Below are 16,282 nucleotides of genomic sequence, written 5' to 3'. Positions count from 1 at the left end.
TTCCTTCTGCTCTAGCCATCAATTTAATGAGTGTTGACCTTGTCAATAACAATTTCCTCTTCTCAGGCCACCATGTTCAAAGTTTGGTGGGCATTCAATAGAGATTTACTGTTGACTGGGTAATTTGAGTTCATGTGTGTGGTGAAAAATTAGTGAAGAGAATTACACAGAAAAGTGGGTGCCATGACAATGCATGTCACCATGGTGTGACCAGCTCTGCTGACATAGGTTACAAAAGCTCTCCCCCTGTGAAAATGGGGCCTGTTTGCAAATTAATTAGTCTCTGGCAGCAGCTTGATTGTTGACCCAAAGTTTGTAGAGTGGAAAAACAATCAGATTAGTGTGTTCAATATAAAGGCCCAGCACAGCACTCAAGTGCAGTTTGCCAAACTGTTGAAGCTGTGAATAGAGTGAAACAAATTCTTTTTTGAGAAGCCAAGGCAAAGGTTAAGTGTGATGTGACTAGAGCATGCTGGCCGTGGGGCGGTGGGGGTTGAATTAGAGGTTTCAGCCACACAAAAATAGAGAGTGCTGAGTGAGTTGCATTGCATTTAATGAAATTCACAGCTTCAGACGCAAAAGTGTTTGGCAATGTTTTAGTCTGTGTTAAAGGGAGAAATAGGATGGCTTTGTTTTAACAAGTTTTCTTTGTACAGCCATGCAGGACACCAGGGACTGAGCCTCCAAAGGGTTTAGAGACACTTCCTGAGCCTCCACTCTGTTTTTAAGCACCTGCAGACTTAGGTTTGTACCAGTTTCTCCCTGTCACACACTAACTCCCTTTATCTCTAATGATTCAATCCAAGCTTTCCATTCATCACCCCCAACATTCGGGCAGGTTTCTTCCTTTAAATAGTGCTGGTGCCAAGACTCATGGGAAAACGTATCAGAAATCAACCCTTGCAAATAGATAAACTAGCTAAAACTTGTTATTCGTGCACTGAGTCAAAAGTTAGATACTACAAAATACCACAGGTCAGATCTTTAGCTGATAAAAAATGAAAATATCCTCAATGTAGCCAAGAAAGATCTACTAATTTGTATTCACCACAGTGATCAGCTCATTTCATTAATATATTTTATTTCTTCAGTGGCTGTTTTTTTTATATAAATCTGCCCTTCATCATCCATTTATGGCATTCTCTGTTATTTATGCCCTTATAATATTTCCTTTACATCAAACAACCCCTATGCGTTTTTTAAATTATTATTTTCCCTGTAAGACCAATATAAAGAAGGAAAATGCAAACAAATGTAGAGGAGACCATGTTCATGGGCAGCTGATATAGTGTTCTCTTGAGCCAATGTCTTGGCCCTGTTGGCCTCGATCAGAATACCTGACAGAAGCAGGTGAATGAGAGGACAGAGCTGCTGATCTGAAAATCTGAAAGGGCTCCACCACCACATAGCCACCACCACATCAAGTAACTGTGATGTCCAGCACACCCAGCAAAGTTAATGATATGAGGATACAGCCCCTTACTCCGTTCCCCTACCTCTTTCCCTCATTCCATAAAATTAAAACTGTTAGTCTGCAACCTATACAAACTTCGTGATTTGTTCTTGGTAATGGGGCTGAACCTAACCCCCTTTACACTAACATTCCTGAACCGTGAATTGCTTGTCCCAAAAGGCTTTCAGTGTTATTTGCAATTAACACAACTGATTGCTCAAAGCCGGCACCTGATGTGGCACATAGCCAGGTGGAAACATAATTGGCTCCTTAGATGGAGAAACATCCACTTCAGAGTGGAGTTTTGTTGACGGAATTATTAGTTCAAAGTAAGCCAGGTATTTGAATACCTGGTCTATACATTAAAATTTCAGCTGGTGCTAGACACAGCTGAATTAAGTTGCAGACTCAAAGCCTCCCATTCTCTCTGTCTCCATAACTTCCTCTTCTCTTTGTTCATGAAATCGTGTAAATTCCAGTCTGAATGCTTGTAAGGCTAAGTAATTGCTTTTGTTCTTTGGGTTATTTAATTACAAATCTCAGTAGATGACAGGTCCTCTGCACTAAGGGAAGGCATCACATTTGCACAGTTACAGAATCCCAACACAAATGTGTGTGGCAAATCAGTGACTGCAGATTTATTCATGCCCTCTGGGACCTGCACTGCCTTTTCAGCTTAGCATGCAATATGATTTAAATTACAGCTTGTGCAGAGCTGTGCCTTGGGATTACACTCCATGTTTCCAACTGTTTATAGTTCAGTGAGCTTTAACCTCTGTGATTCTGAAAATTAAATAATGTCACGGCTGATATCAAACTGGTGGCTGGTACTAGATTGCTAAATACTGTCTTGTATTAAAAGCCTATTTTTTACCATAAAGTGGAAACATCTATGTATTTAAAGCATTGATAACACATTGAGGTAGTTCAGGAGCACAATTCAAAAGTCACACTTGCAACGAATTGCAAAGCTAATATTAAGCTCCATTCTCAATCATATATTCCTACTTCTGTACTTAGCAGTTATAGCTGTTGACTTTACTAGACCAGGATTGGGCTTAACACAATACTTTGTGATTAGGTAGGCACAAAGAGCGTGTAAGATCAAGAAATGTAGATAAAGCATCTGTTGTAGTTAAATTCATATTTGTTAATTCCTTGCAGATTTTCTCATTTTGTTATTTCTGAAATACTATGTTATATCAAATCTTACGTCTTGAGGACTCTTTTGTGCTGTAACTGTAGGACATCTTAATATATCTGTAGCCCTTCAACAGAGGAGGAGAGAAAACACCTAGTTAAAAGGCTGTATATTTAATGTGGCATGTAATTTCACAGTAGATCAGTTTTCATCCTTTTCAGGGTTTTAATTGATACAAAAGCTTTTAGTGATTTTTCTTAATTTACTTCTGCAAACCCAGTGTTTCCAGGATAGATGCTGGACCCACTTGAGCCACGTCACTAGGTTCCTTCCTAGGTTCTACCAGACAACACCTGCAAAACAAACGGGTGAAACAGATGTCATCACCAACATCATATAGCCTGTAAAGCCTTATTCATGACTGCGGTGTAAGGAAGAGAAAAGGACAAATAGGCAAGACAAATGAATACTTATTTTTCACTTATAAAGGTAGTATGTTTGACTAAATAAGAGAGAAAATAAACACAGAAGCCTCAAATACCTTATTCACAGAATTGCCGCTTTCAGATATGATCGACAGATTACACACACACACACACAAACACACACAAATAAAAGCTTGACAAATGGCTTCTTATTCGATGCCTTTAAGTTTTGACAGTGCAATAGATCTTGAACTTCCCATTTTGATACATTGACAAAGTGGTACTTCTTTTCCCCTTGATCTTCGGGGCACCCTGTATTACTTATCTCAGATTCCAATGCCTAACTTTTAGCTTTCAAAAGGGTATCTAAACTATCACATCCCTTGCTATTCCATTGGATTCCATGGATTTATATCATTCTATTCTTGTTGAATAGCTGGCTATTAGATTTTATTTTCTAAACATATAGATAAGTGCTTTTACATACCATACAGTAAAAAATACATAGTAATTTTTGTAGTGACATTTAAGATTTGTGAAAGTATTCAAGTAGTCACCAGATAATAGTTGATAGTAAGAAGCAGTGAATGCCTCATGATGTGAACAGTGTACAGATAAATTAATATATTATTGAAATATGGTAACACTGCTTTTAAGAATCTCAGTATCAAATACAGAAGTGTTGTCTGAAAGTTTCTGTATCCAAAAGACTGTTGAGAGTAACCCACCAAATTTGAACTGCCAGCTGATATGCCTTTTTCAGCTCTTTTGCCCTCCGTTCCCAGATTCATATCATGGTGGCTATAGGCTGAATGTTTTACATGTTTGGAAGGTGAGTTGTCTTGTAGTATTAACAGGAAAAAAATGCCTCTTTCATGGGCAAGGTTTAAACTGTAAATCTTTGAGAACACCATCTTTTGTACAACATCCACCAGAATTTGATGTTCCTGATCACTTAGGGCTGCCACAAGCATACTAAGTAAATGAAGACAAAGCAGTTCCGTTTCTTATTTACCTTTTAAAGTGATAGGTTGGCCTGTGTTTTGGTTAGATTACTGGATTATGGAGAAGAGTATTTTTAGCATATGTTTATACATATAAATTTAATTTCTTGTTGGTAGGTTTGTAAAGTTTTCTGTTCAGGTAAGCGCAGCAAGATTTGTAGGAAGATATCATTAGATGAGTTGGTATAAGAAGAAAACATAACCTTTCAGGGATAGAGCGATTTTACAGATGATTGTTCAGAAAAAAAACAGGAGAAAAGCTAAAGACATATTTTTACATATTTTTCCCATTCATTCCACAGCTCTTATGACATATTTGAAAGCATTCTGTGATAATACATTATCTGTGAATATGGCCATATATCTGAGGATTGGTGCTTATTGATTCTTTTACTGCTGTTTGAGCAAAATTCAATACCCTTATAAATAGTAAAAAGTGTTCCACTGATGTCAGTGAGATTAATCATATTTCCTAAGATCTATGATGACATTTGACACACCGTAAAGTCTGACAGTCATGGGGCACAGCCCTCTTCACTTACGCATCCCTTCGGTCTCTGTTTCCTATTCTGTATCTCTAAAGGAACTTCCACTACAGGCAGAGAAACCTCCCTAAGAGGGAAAAGTGCAAAACCTTCCTATGAGATATTTTATGTGGCCTAGTGAGTCATCAGCTTTTTTCACAAGATTGTGTAAATGGATTATCTTTATTGATACTCAACTCCACTCCATATTTGACATGCTTTCAACTTTTTTTTTTCTTTTTTTTTTTTTTTTTTTGGCAGATATATTGCTAGAAAGCATTCTTTAAAAATCTGTTCCACGGTTTCTCATTTATTACATGACCTATATTTTTTACTGCATTTTAATTTTTATTAGCTTTTAAATACTTTTGCTAAACTTTCTGCTAATTCCTCTCCCTGCTGTTTATGTATCATAAGCATGAGTGCTGCAAATTCCTCCCTCATTACCTTAAAAAAAAAATGTTAAAATTTTGAGTTTGATAAAATCTTATTCCAAGGAGGTTTTAATTTTTAAGTCACAGTAATTACATCAAATATTTTTAAAATGTTGTCAGTGAATAAAAAAAAAAAAAAAAAAAAAAAAAAGGAGGGTTTGCTTGTACAGAATAAAAGTACATACCAATTAAAGAGTGACAGAGTAGAGGAAAAGGTAGTGTTGCAAGACTTCTATCTCAAGCAACTCCATGTTTTTCGTCACACCTGTGCTACCAAATACTTTTTTTTTTTTTCTTTTAATAAGCAGAACTGTTTCACATCACCAGTAAACTAATACATTATTTCAGCTGAGTACAAATCCTGTTAATACCTTATGTTAATTTAAACGAAATTAAGTTAGAATCATATATTATGATCACTTGACTATTGAAAGAGGTTGTCATAACTGATGTTATCATACTGAATATATGAGGGGTTTTGCTTCGTCTCTACAGATGCCTTACTGCATTTTATGTTTCTGGACTACACTGACAGAGCAGTTAAAACCAGTCATTCACCCAGCTCTCTTTTCAGTCTTTTCTGCCATCTCTCATTAATCTTATTTTAATGGATTTTGTGTCAAGTTGCTTTACACTAGCTGTAAAAGTTAATTATAATGACAAAATCTTTTTCATAGTTTGAGAACGTGACCTCAGTTTTGTGGCCAAATCTAAAGGATTTAACAAAGAAATTAAATTACAGGAGGTTGTATAGGTTAGGAAATTGCTACAGGAGTGTCTGCTGGATCACTCCTTGGGAACTGGCTCAGGCTGATGAACATTTCCCGATGAATGAACATCCCTCACTGAGATGATGGCAGAGTCCTGTCCAGTTTTTTGACAAGATGTCGGGGAGGAGATTGTTTTTACAGCTACACAACCCCTTCCACACACTTTCAGACTGAACTTGGCAGTACAAAATTTAGAAGTTTTCTTCCTATCTTGAAAATAAATGATTTTTGACACAAATGTCATATTTGTTCACAGTGTAGGCAGAAAAAAAATGATATATATGTGGACAAAGGGTCCTGCTGGAGACAGGGTTGTGCACAGATTTCTGACAGAGAAATCTTAAGAGTTTACATTTCAGGAGAAATATGGAGGCTGAAGACATACTTGTCAAGCCACTGCTGTTCAGTTTGGGGTTTCATGCTTTTGCCAGTCATACTGCTGAAGGCTGTCCTACTTTCCCTTCAGTGAAATGTGTTTGCCTTGTTAATCCTCTGGTATTCTTCACGCTGAGTCAGGAACTTGTCTCCTGCAATGTGTCAGGAGTCTGGCTGATGGTGTTGCTGCAGCATGCTCTCTCTGCCTTCAGGACACTTTCTTGTACCCTCTAATTTCCAAGTTGCAAAGAGGAAGAATATTCCATCCAGACGTACTCACACGTCTCTCCGCATTCAGGAAGGCCTGAGAAAATCACATTAGTGGAGAGGAACAGGTTTGGTCTTTGAGTTTTGGGTCATCTACCATAAACCACTTGGGCATCTCAAGGGACTTGGGTTCCACCTGTGAATCTTCAGAGCTTACAAAAGGCAGGCATGTAGCATGGCTTTGATTGCCAAAAGTGTGTAACGCCACAAATCAGAAACCTCTTTTGTCCTCAGTGCCTTCATGTTTCACTTCCTCCCCTAATACATCACTTTCTAACATAAAGACTGTGATAGGTTTTATCACTCATCCAGAGCTCTAAAGATGTAGGTTACACAGTTAAGGCACAGGCTTTCCAGTGTTTTTATTTCCAAGCATCAATGTCAAAAACTTCAGATAAATGACCAGGAGAGGAAGAAACAGGCTCTTAGATGGAACTCTCATTAGTTTCTTCTGCAGAGACATTAAGAAATACAGAAAATTGAGATTGAAGTATTCCTAAATGGAGACAATATGCTGCAAGCCTTCCTTTCTGTTCTGTGAAGGACACCAGTTTTCACAGTTGCCCAATTATTCTCTCTGAGGGACAAGTAAATCAGTTTAAAATTAACCCTGTTGATAGATATATAACACCTTAAAACATAGTCAGCAATGAAAAAGAGGTGTTAATTTTGGTGGTTGTTCTGTAAAGAGATAATAATCACCTCTTTTAAATTAAACAGGGTGGGTAGATCATAAGCATTGTTTTGTGAGAAATCTAATTTATGTTGAGAATCAAGCTATAATTTTACTGAACTTTTGTATTCACTTTTCTTCACCATATAATTAGTCATTACAGGGAATCAAAACTATTGTTGCCTCTTTAGAACAAAGGCTTTAAAAACTGATAATTACATCAGAGATCCCTCTCCTTCCTGCGTGATCTAAAATGTTACTCCCAAGAAGTACTCATACCGAATTATGCCTCTAAGGCAGAGGAGGAGAGATGTCTCAGGGTAGTAGCACTGCCTGGAAATTTAAGCCTTGGATGGTTTCCAGAGGCTCATTTACTCTAATTTAGAGGTCTTAATTACCATAAATTAAGGTTGTGCTCCCCTTAAGGTCATGTGATCCCACGGCACTGGGGAAGAAGCTGGACACCTCGAAGAGCTGCAGCCACCGCCTGGCTTCCAGCACCAGCCCGTCTCTTCAGGAGCTGCACTCCATAGCTCAGTTCTCCAGCTGACCTTACAGGGTTCTGCACTGCTTAGAGTGATCCACTCAGTGTGAAGCTCATCTGCCTTAGTATGTTCTTTATGGTGAGGGTGGTGAGGCACTGACACAGGTGGCCCAGAAAAGCTGTGGCTTCCCCCTCCCTGGAAGGGTTCAAGGCCAGGTTGGACGGGGCTTTGAGCAACCTGGTCTAGTGGAAGTTGTCCCTTGTTGTCAGGGGGGTTGGAACTAGATGATCTTTAAGGTCCCTTCCAACCCAAACCATTCTATGATTCTATGATATTAACACTCAGAACTACAATTTCTCATCGTTGCTTTTTTCCCAATTATAAATCAGTAATTCCTTAAAAAAAACACCACTTAATTCAGTTTTAACATTTCTCACAATGAGAATGATCCATAGGTGACACTCAAAGTCAAAGCACTGAAAAGCCACAGCAACTATATTCCTTTTGCTGTATATGTAAGTGTAGCACTGAGAGGTGGAGGAATTTGCATGTGTAAAAGCATTGTGTGTCTTTGTTAATGTGTGTCCTTTTGCTTGTTATGCTGCTGCTGCATCTATATATTGAAATGATGGAAGAGCGTTATGTTAATGTTATTTTTAATATCTTTCATCCTTGAAAATCTATAATCTCTTTATGTCACAAAAAAATTCACACAAGTCACCACTGAAACATAATAGCTAGATTCTGAAGAGAGAAATTTTTTTTCTTAATTCTGAAAAAAGTGTTGAATCAGAAAAAAAAAAAAAAAATGTATGCAAATGAAATTGCAAGAAGCCTTAGCTAAACCTTAAGCTTACCAGGCCATATTATAATCTATGTCACCAAAATTGCCTTTACTACTCTTTGAAAAATAATAATAAAAAAAAAGGATATGACTTCTAAGAAGAAATTAACTGTCATAACTTACACACTATTTTAAGATCACCGTGCCTCAGCATCAGTCTGTCCTGACAAACAGCTTGATAAATGTCATCAGTCTATAAAACTCTTCCTGATGAGAATTTTCACTACAACATCAATAAGTGGCCATAATGCTTCTTACCCTGTGATAGCTGCTAACGTCTCAATCATGCATGACCCACGTGCCACACATCCACCTCTGCCTACCTGTGGCTTTGAAAACATCTTCAAATCACATCTCTGCTCTGTGGTCTGTTCCTGGTACTACCTTCCATGTCAGCATCTGACAGTAAGTTACCACAAAACCCTGATATTAGGTCCGTAATAGCCACATATTGTCCCTTGTGCAAAGAGCATTCCCACCTTGAGGATGTGGTCTGATGCCATCTGTGTTGTTGAGGAGCTTCACTCTAAGTGGTGAATCCATGAGAGCTCCGCTGTGTTTGCCTGAGTCATCAACAAGAGGGATGTGAAAGTTGAAGAACGAAAATGAAGGGACCTTGGAAGAACAGCACTAAAAGCTTTGGTGTTTTGTAAACTACATTTGAGTGTGTAAAACCACAAACCAGCTTAGCTCTCTCATCACCATATATTAAAAGCTTTGTCCTCTGGTGACCTTGCCAAGCATGCCTGTGTCAGACAGCTCTGCTGTGCAGATTTGTGACTGGTGCTGCAAGTCCTCCTCTCTGTGGGTAGTAGAGCTTCCCATGATTGCACATGCATTCAGATTTTCTGAGGACAGTGCTTGACTCTCTGTGCTTGATCTCAGTGGATAGGCACTGTACATAGTTATGAAGTCCTGAGTAGCTGTCTATTTTTGTTGTTGTTAAATTTTTAATTTCAGCTTCCCTAGTCTTGTTCCTCTCCTCAGGCCCCTGTCACCCTCCAGTACTTTTCATTAAATTATGGCAATTGCAGTTTTACTGAGCATAAAATTTCTCTAGTTTCCTAGAATTTTCTTGCTGTGAACTGATAAATTAGTAATTTTGACCATAAATATACAATAATAGGGTCATCCAGTTCAAACTCTTTACAAAACATTTCCTGAGAGAACTGCCCTTTGGCTTTTGTCAAGTGATGAAGAGATGACCCCAGCTTCTGTTCCTTCAGCTTACTCAATCTTGACAGCTAAAGGTAATTTCTGTGCCTTAAAGTTTATAGATTTCATTAAAATGCTAATACAATTCAGTTAGAAATCCACTCTCTGACTTTTAATGTTTCTTTCTATTGGGAGGTGTCTGTCTTTGTGTGGTTGTTGCTGCTAAAGAGTAACATTTGTAAAAGAACAAATTCAGATCGATTTTCCTTAGTTTTTTCTCAACCTGAAGTGCTGAGACAAGCAAAACATGTTTCCATTACTTAACTAAGCAAACAATGGCATATAAATCATAGAGGCAGCTGGACCAAGGTGTCATTTTCATAAAGAGCCAGATTTCTCATGAAGGACAGTTTAATGGGCTGCTGCCAAAGAAATGTCTGCAGAGCTGGTAATTGCAGGAGGGCACACAAAAAGTGGTGCTAGAAAGGTGTCGTGTGGGAGCTGAGAAATAGCTCCACAGCCAAGACAACTGGAAAAAGGAGACTGAAAAAGGTGTGTGCTTTAATAATTTGCTTCTTGAGGCTGATTGTTTTAAATAAAAATCTAAGTTTTTATTTTTAGCTTGTTCACATTGGCTGCAAGATCAGAGAAGTGTTTTTAGCTGTAATTTTATTTTGATCATGTTTATGCTGTGGCTTTGTTTCTCCTTTGATCATGCTTAAACACGTTTCAGACATGTTTGTTTGATGTATGCTGGTTTTTTAAAACACTCTTCCACATTGACTGCTTGTGTTTTTTTAAAGCAATTAATTATTGCAAAATATTTGCCATCAAATTATTTCTTAAATTCATTTTCCCAAAACATGCTTTCTGGACTTTTAGCTAATGGGAGACTGCTTTTAAACAAGAAAGAGTTAAACAGCATTTCTGAGCACTTCACAGATTGGAGACAGTCTTAGGGCCGCAGAGTACCCAGTAATTCATAAGCAGAAATTTGAAGTCATCCTATCTATTCACAATAGCTGCAAGTACACTGAATTTTACAATTGTGACCAGTGGTTTGGATCAAACTCCCACTTTCCATTCAGTAAAGCTTGCTCGAAGTTTGTTCCAGCACTTCTTTTGTGACTGTGTTGGATGTATGAAATAGGTCAACCCTGACTGAATTATTTTAAACTTCCCATGGGGACCCCTTGACAATGAACCTGTTTAATTTTGCAGGGTAAATCAGGGCAGTCTCAATACTTGAACATACACATTCATGGATGACATTCTTTCTTCTGCTGCATGGGTGAGCAATTAGGAGAGTCAAGGAGAAGTCCCTCATCTGTGGACAACAGCTCACTTCCCTTCTTCATAGAAGAGCAATAAAAAAATGCTACGTAGTCCATGGAGAGGGCTGTGTTGCGTGACTGCCGGCCATCTGGCTGATTGATTCATCATGAAGCTAAACAGTTAGTTGTAAGCATGGTCTGAAGCCCTGGAGATAAATGCAAGTGTGCATCAAGCCTCAGGCAAGTCAAACAGCTCCTCCGCTAATGAAACAATAAAGAACACACTGCAGATCACTAGTTCACACCACCCCCTTTTTAGCTTTATAACCTACAACATTAGCAACCACATTTCTGTCTCTCCACACATAAAATTGTGATGTTGCTTTTATGATCATTATATTCATACTGCACAGAAAATAATCTATTTCTATATACAACAGAACACATGTAGCTTGTTCTTCCTTTATTTGCTTCATTGCATAGACATAGATCTGTTATATGGAATAGGAGAAAAAAAACCAAACACCACCAGGTAACAAGAGCAAGGGCCCTATATTATGAAGAACCACTCTTTTATTGACTAAGAAGTATCGATTTAACCAGATGGCAAAACAGTCTGAGGTTTAATTAGTAAGAAACTCCAGTGTTACTCAACAAAAACTGTTCCATGATGTACAATGGATGTGTTCTAATATGAGGCTGTGTGACTGCTGTATTTTCAGGGATGTTGTTAGAATTATTAATCACTAATTGAAAATCTGAACTCTTTCCAGATGGGCACTGGTAATAAATGTATAGAAAGCATATTCACATACTCGCTGGCAATGGCATTAATTATATCTGCCTTCTTCACACCCCTCTCCTCTGCTACCACTCTGACAGAATTATTTTAAATACATATTTTCAATTTCTTAAACTATTTTTCTATCATTCTTATATGAGTCCTTCTTTAATACCGGACATTCTTACTAAGTTCTCTTGCAAAATTACGAGAGGGAAAGAAAATAATAATAATATGATAACCGAGGGCAAGTTTATATAACCCGTACTATATCAGCAATATTACTGACTCAAATGGGACTCCCCACAGTATCTTCATAGGCCAATGTAAAGTTAGATTTTTGATGCCTGAAAATATAGTGATTTATTTTAGAATTTGATATCTTGTGATTTACAAAACCCATTGCACTAGAAACAAATCATTCAACCATTTGGGAATGCATTTAGGTTTTGGTTGAATGATTTTTTTTTACCCTTTTCATTAAGACCTTAAGATTGTAAAAACAGTGTATTCAGACAAGAGATTCTCCAGATGCAGTAGCCCAGAGCGGTGTCTACTAACAGGTGTCCTCTTTCTCTGATATATCTTTCCACAAACTGCAGTACAGAAATTGTCAAGCTGTAGCCTTGTGTTTTCTTGTGATACAAATTGCATTCAAAGTCCTGGTAGATCATATATAAAATAGTAGATATTTACCATGGTACAATATAGTCTAGATATTGTCTATCCTGGGCCTTGTGTCAGTGTAACTTGGAGGCTATTAAATACATGGTAGAAAGAAAGGAAGCAAATGTAGTAGCTTAAATTATCAGGGTTTGGAATGGAGAACTTAAGCTGCTTACAGATTTTTGATGTTTTCAGATGTCTAAAAAGATTTAAAAGACAATAGGTAATAGACACTGTTCCACAGAGACCTGTTCTGTGGCCTGTGTTGTTCAACGTGTTCATAAATAACCTGAAAAAGAGGTTGAGCATCAGGATGAGAATATTTTTCACATGATACCAAGTTATTCAACACAGTGAGACAAAGGAAGACTGTGAAGAATTACAAAAGGATCTTATGCAACTGGGTAGTTAAGCAATCAAATGACAAATTAAATTAATCTTGATGAATGATGTAGTGATAAACCATGAGGAAAACCATGAGGAAAACATGCCTATCTTCACTTATAAAATGATGGGCTGAGGACTGTTATGTATTATGACACATAAAGTTCCTTGAAAATTTCAGATTACTGCTTAGGAACTGTGAAAGATATATTAAATGTTAGGAATTAATATAAAAAGAAGAGAGAAATCAAAAAAGAGCATTACTGTAGCCCTTGTATAAGAACACAATTCATCCACATCTTGAAAACTGTGAGTATTTTCAATACAGGAATTAAGAGACATCAAATGGAGTTAGTAAGATTAGTGTTCCGAACACAAAATCAGAAGTAGGTTTTGGTTCATTAGATTGTGTACATGAGGAGCAAATTCCAAAAGGACACTATGAATACTAGAAATTTGCATGGGTTCAAGAAGAGTTTAGACAGATAACTGTATGAAAAATCTATTGAGAGCTACTAAGCACGTAGAAAGCCACTAAGCTCAGGGAATCAGCTACACTGAAAACAGTTGGAGGAAGGAAGATTATTCTGGCAGACTATTATTTGTACTTACCATATTCTTTCTTTGTCCTAGATAATTACTTCTGGACAAATGTTGGAGTCTTCATATTGGTCTAAATAAACATGATTTAAGCCACTATGGTCATTCTCAAGTACTGTGTATATATATATATATATATGTGTGTGTGTGTATATGTATATATACACAGACATACACACACACACACACACACACATACACAGAGTACAGAAGAATATATATATACACACATATATATATACACACAGTACATGAGAATATATATATACACACACACAAAATTATGCAGTATGTACTCATATAATAGAAACATCTAAACACATACATTCATATATATAAATAAATCAAAATATGTTGCTTATAAACACTGCCATCCTTAATAAAGCAATGGGTTTCACAGGACAGCTAGTGTAAACTGGCAAAACAAAGTACAGTTCATTATTTCCATGCCTATATAGCAATAAACATACACTGAAAAGATGTTAATGCATGACACTAAAATAGCTTACGATTTCACATAGAAACAGGACTCTGAGTAGTTAAATATAGTTCAGAGTTAATTAACCCAGCAGGATGTAAAATGGTTATAAAACAGATTGGTAAATCTGTTGGAGATGTCTTCTTTTCCCAAATATAGTGAAAGATACCAGCTGAAATATCTCTGTAAAACACAGTGATGAGCCAGATTCACCGCTGGTATGAATTTACTGTTATGATATCTATAAAATTATCTCTCAAAACTTCTTTCCACCATTTTTTACATAACTGATCAGTACGTCTGCATTTTATGTATTTTCATTTGCTCATGTGGTATATCTTCTTTATTACCAAATAATATTGTCACTAATTTTCAAGAAATAAAGGTTTCCTCTGAAAAAGATCTTTAGAAAAATTACAAGACACAGTATTTCAACATCTTGAATAGAAATTCACAAATGCATTTCTCTTCTAAAAGCAAGACAAAAATGCTAGGACTTGGGACATCATAGTGTGTCGGTAGACAATATCAATCAAAACTATTTTTTAACTCAATGTTTTTGACAGTAACATATTAATAATTTTACAGATATAAAATACTTTATATATTATACATTAATGCTGGTTAGACATATTACATTTGTCTCAAGAATTCTCTCATTTTATGTGTGACACATACAGAAAAGTATTGACCAAAGTCAAAGCATCCAAAGAAACAAGAAGGTCAGTAATAAATATATGTAATTAGGAAGCCATGCTGTATTCTTATACAACCATTTGTAAAGAGATTTCCATGAATGTTTAATCGCTCCAATAATAAAGTTAAGAACTGTTCATTAAGTATCTGTAGCAGACACATCTATGTATTAAAGATAAGAGGAATGTAAATACCAGTCACATGTTAATGGGTAATGATGTCCCTAACATAGATATATTTTCCATTTGATACAAAGATTAATTCTTGGGAATCAAAATCCCTTTTATGTATGGAAGGCAAAATATTCACTTCATGGAGTAGTAACATGCACAACCGCATTGTCTTCTCAGATCCTAGATTTATTAGTGCTCACCTGATACCAGAGAGTGACAATCCAGAAGATGACAAAATCTATTTCTTCTTCCGTGAAAATGCAATTGATGGAGAGCACACTGGAAAAGCCACTCATGCCAGAATAGGGCAGATCTGCAAGGTAAAATGACTTCTTTGTGTGAGATTGAATACACTTCCAGGATGCTTTGTGAGTGATTTTAGAAACTTAATTTTCTTGTCTGTAAACTATTCAGTATTAACACTGGCATTGTACTGAAGCAGACATCATCCCAAGTGAAATATAGTTAGGAGGACAACAGACCTAAAGGTATACTATTCAGTACTTCTCTGTTTGGGGAAGCTTCACAAAGTACAATGTTTAGTTTAAAAAAGTGATAGACATCTTTTGAGGTTTAGAATGTGTCTACAAAAGAATCTTTTACAGGAAATGTGATACTTCCAGGTAGGTCAAAAACATTTGAAGAATTTACTTTTTAAATGAATGTTATTACCTTTCCATACCCACATGAGTGAAAATCTTTAAAACAGAGGCAAAGGAAGATTTAACGGAACAGTTGTTTAAGCTTAGCTGTAGAAATGGACAGCCATTCAGAAGACCCTTAATGACTGTTGATTGAATCATTCATCCACACTGATAATTTTCCAACTATTTTTCTGACAGGCTTTTAAAAAGATTTTTACAAATGATATTTTTTTTAATAAATGTTGTAGCTTTGTCAATTATGATGTTTACAGTAAAATTCCATGTTAATCCATAAACATAATTTAAATTTATCTCCTCGAATCCAGAGGTAGTTGGTTGAAAACCAAGTACACTGTAAGTATGGAGTCCTTGGTGCACTTTATTAATAAGTTTTGCAGATATACAACTGATCCCACTGTTCTGGCATTTTTATCGACTTTGTTCTCTTGCAAGTTGCATTTCTACTTTGTTGCTACCCAGTTAAGTATAACAAACTCCTTCAGCTTTACCAGGACACAGCAGCCTGGGAGCTCTAGATCAGAATATTCTGCCTTTTTCCAGCGTTGTGTATGTATTACCATATATAATGAGGTTTGGAGGCTTTTGTTTTTTTTTTTTTTAAATGATATCCTACTATGAAATATGTCTCAATACAATGTAAAGTAAGAAAAATTCAAGAATTAGTGTATTTGACAACATAATAATGCTTTTGTATGTAGAAGGTTAATTCTTTTCTGTTTTCTGTATGTAGCATCATGTGCTTATTTACTGTATTTACTCTGTACTCTGTTGATACTTCCAACAAAGACTGTTAGTAGATATTAATGCAAAATATTTTTGTTGTTAGAATGACTTTGGTGGACACAGGAGCCTTGTTAACAAGTGGACAACTTTCCTCAAAGCACGTCTGATTTGTTCTGTGCCAGGACCCAATGGCATTGACACACATTTTGATGAACTACGTAAGTGGCAGAAATGGTTTTGAAAACAGAAATGTTTTCAGGTATTATCCATATGAAATTAACTTAGCTTTCTT

General features: G+C 36.5%; 1 protein-coding gene across 5 annotated transcripts in view; it reads left to right on the top strand.

The window, feature by feature from the left end:
- The window catches only part of SEMA3A (semaphorin 3A), a 336,738-nt gene that overhangs the window by 283,667 nt on the left and 36,789 nt on the right, over positions 1-16,282 (top strand). For all 5 annotated transcript variants that reach the window (XM_032985231.2, XM_032985232.2, XM_042792922.1 and 2 more), the window contains 2 exons: positions 14,780-14,922; positions 16,094-16,208. In XM_032985231.2, coding sequence (XP_032841122.1) covers positions 14,780-14,922; positions 16,094-16,208 — 258 coding nt within the window. The remainder of the gene's footprint in view (positions 1-14,779; positions 14,923-16,093; positions 16,209-16,282) is intronic.

Source organism: Tyto alba, unplaced genomic scaffold (assembly GCF_018691265.1).
Source record: "Tyto alba isolate M040663 unplaced genomic scaffold, T.alba_DEE_v4.0 Super-Scaffold_2, whole genome shotgun sequence".
Lineage (NCBI taxonomy): Eukaryota > Metazoa > Chordata > Aves > Strigiformes > Tytonidae > Tyto > Tyto alba.
This window is presented reverse-complemented; position numbering and strand designations above follow the sequence as displayed.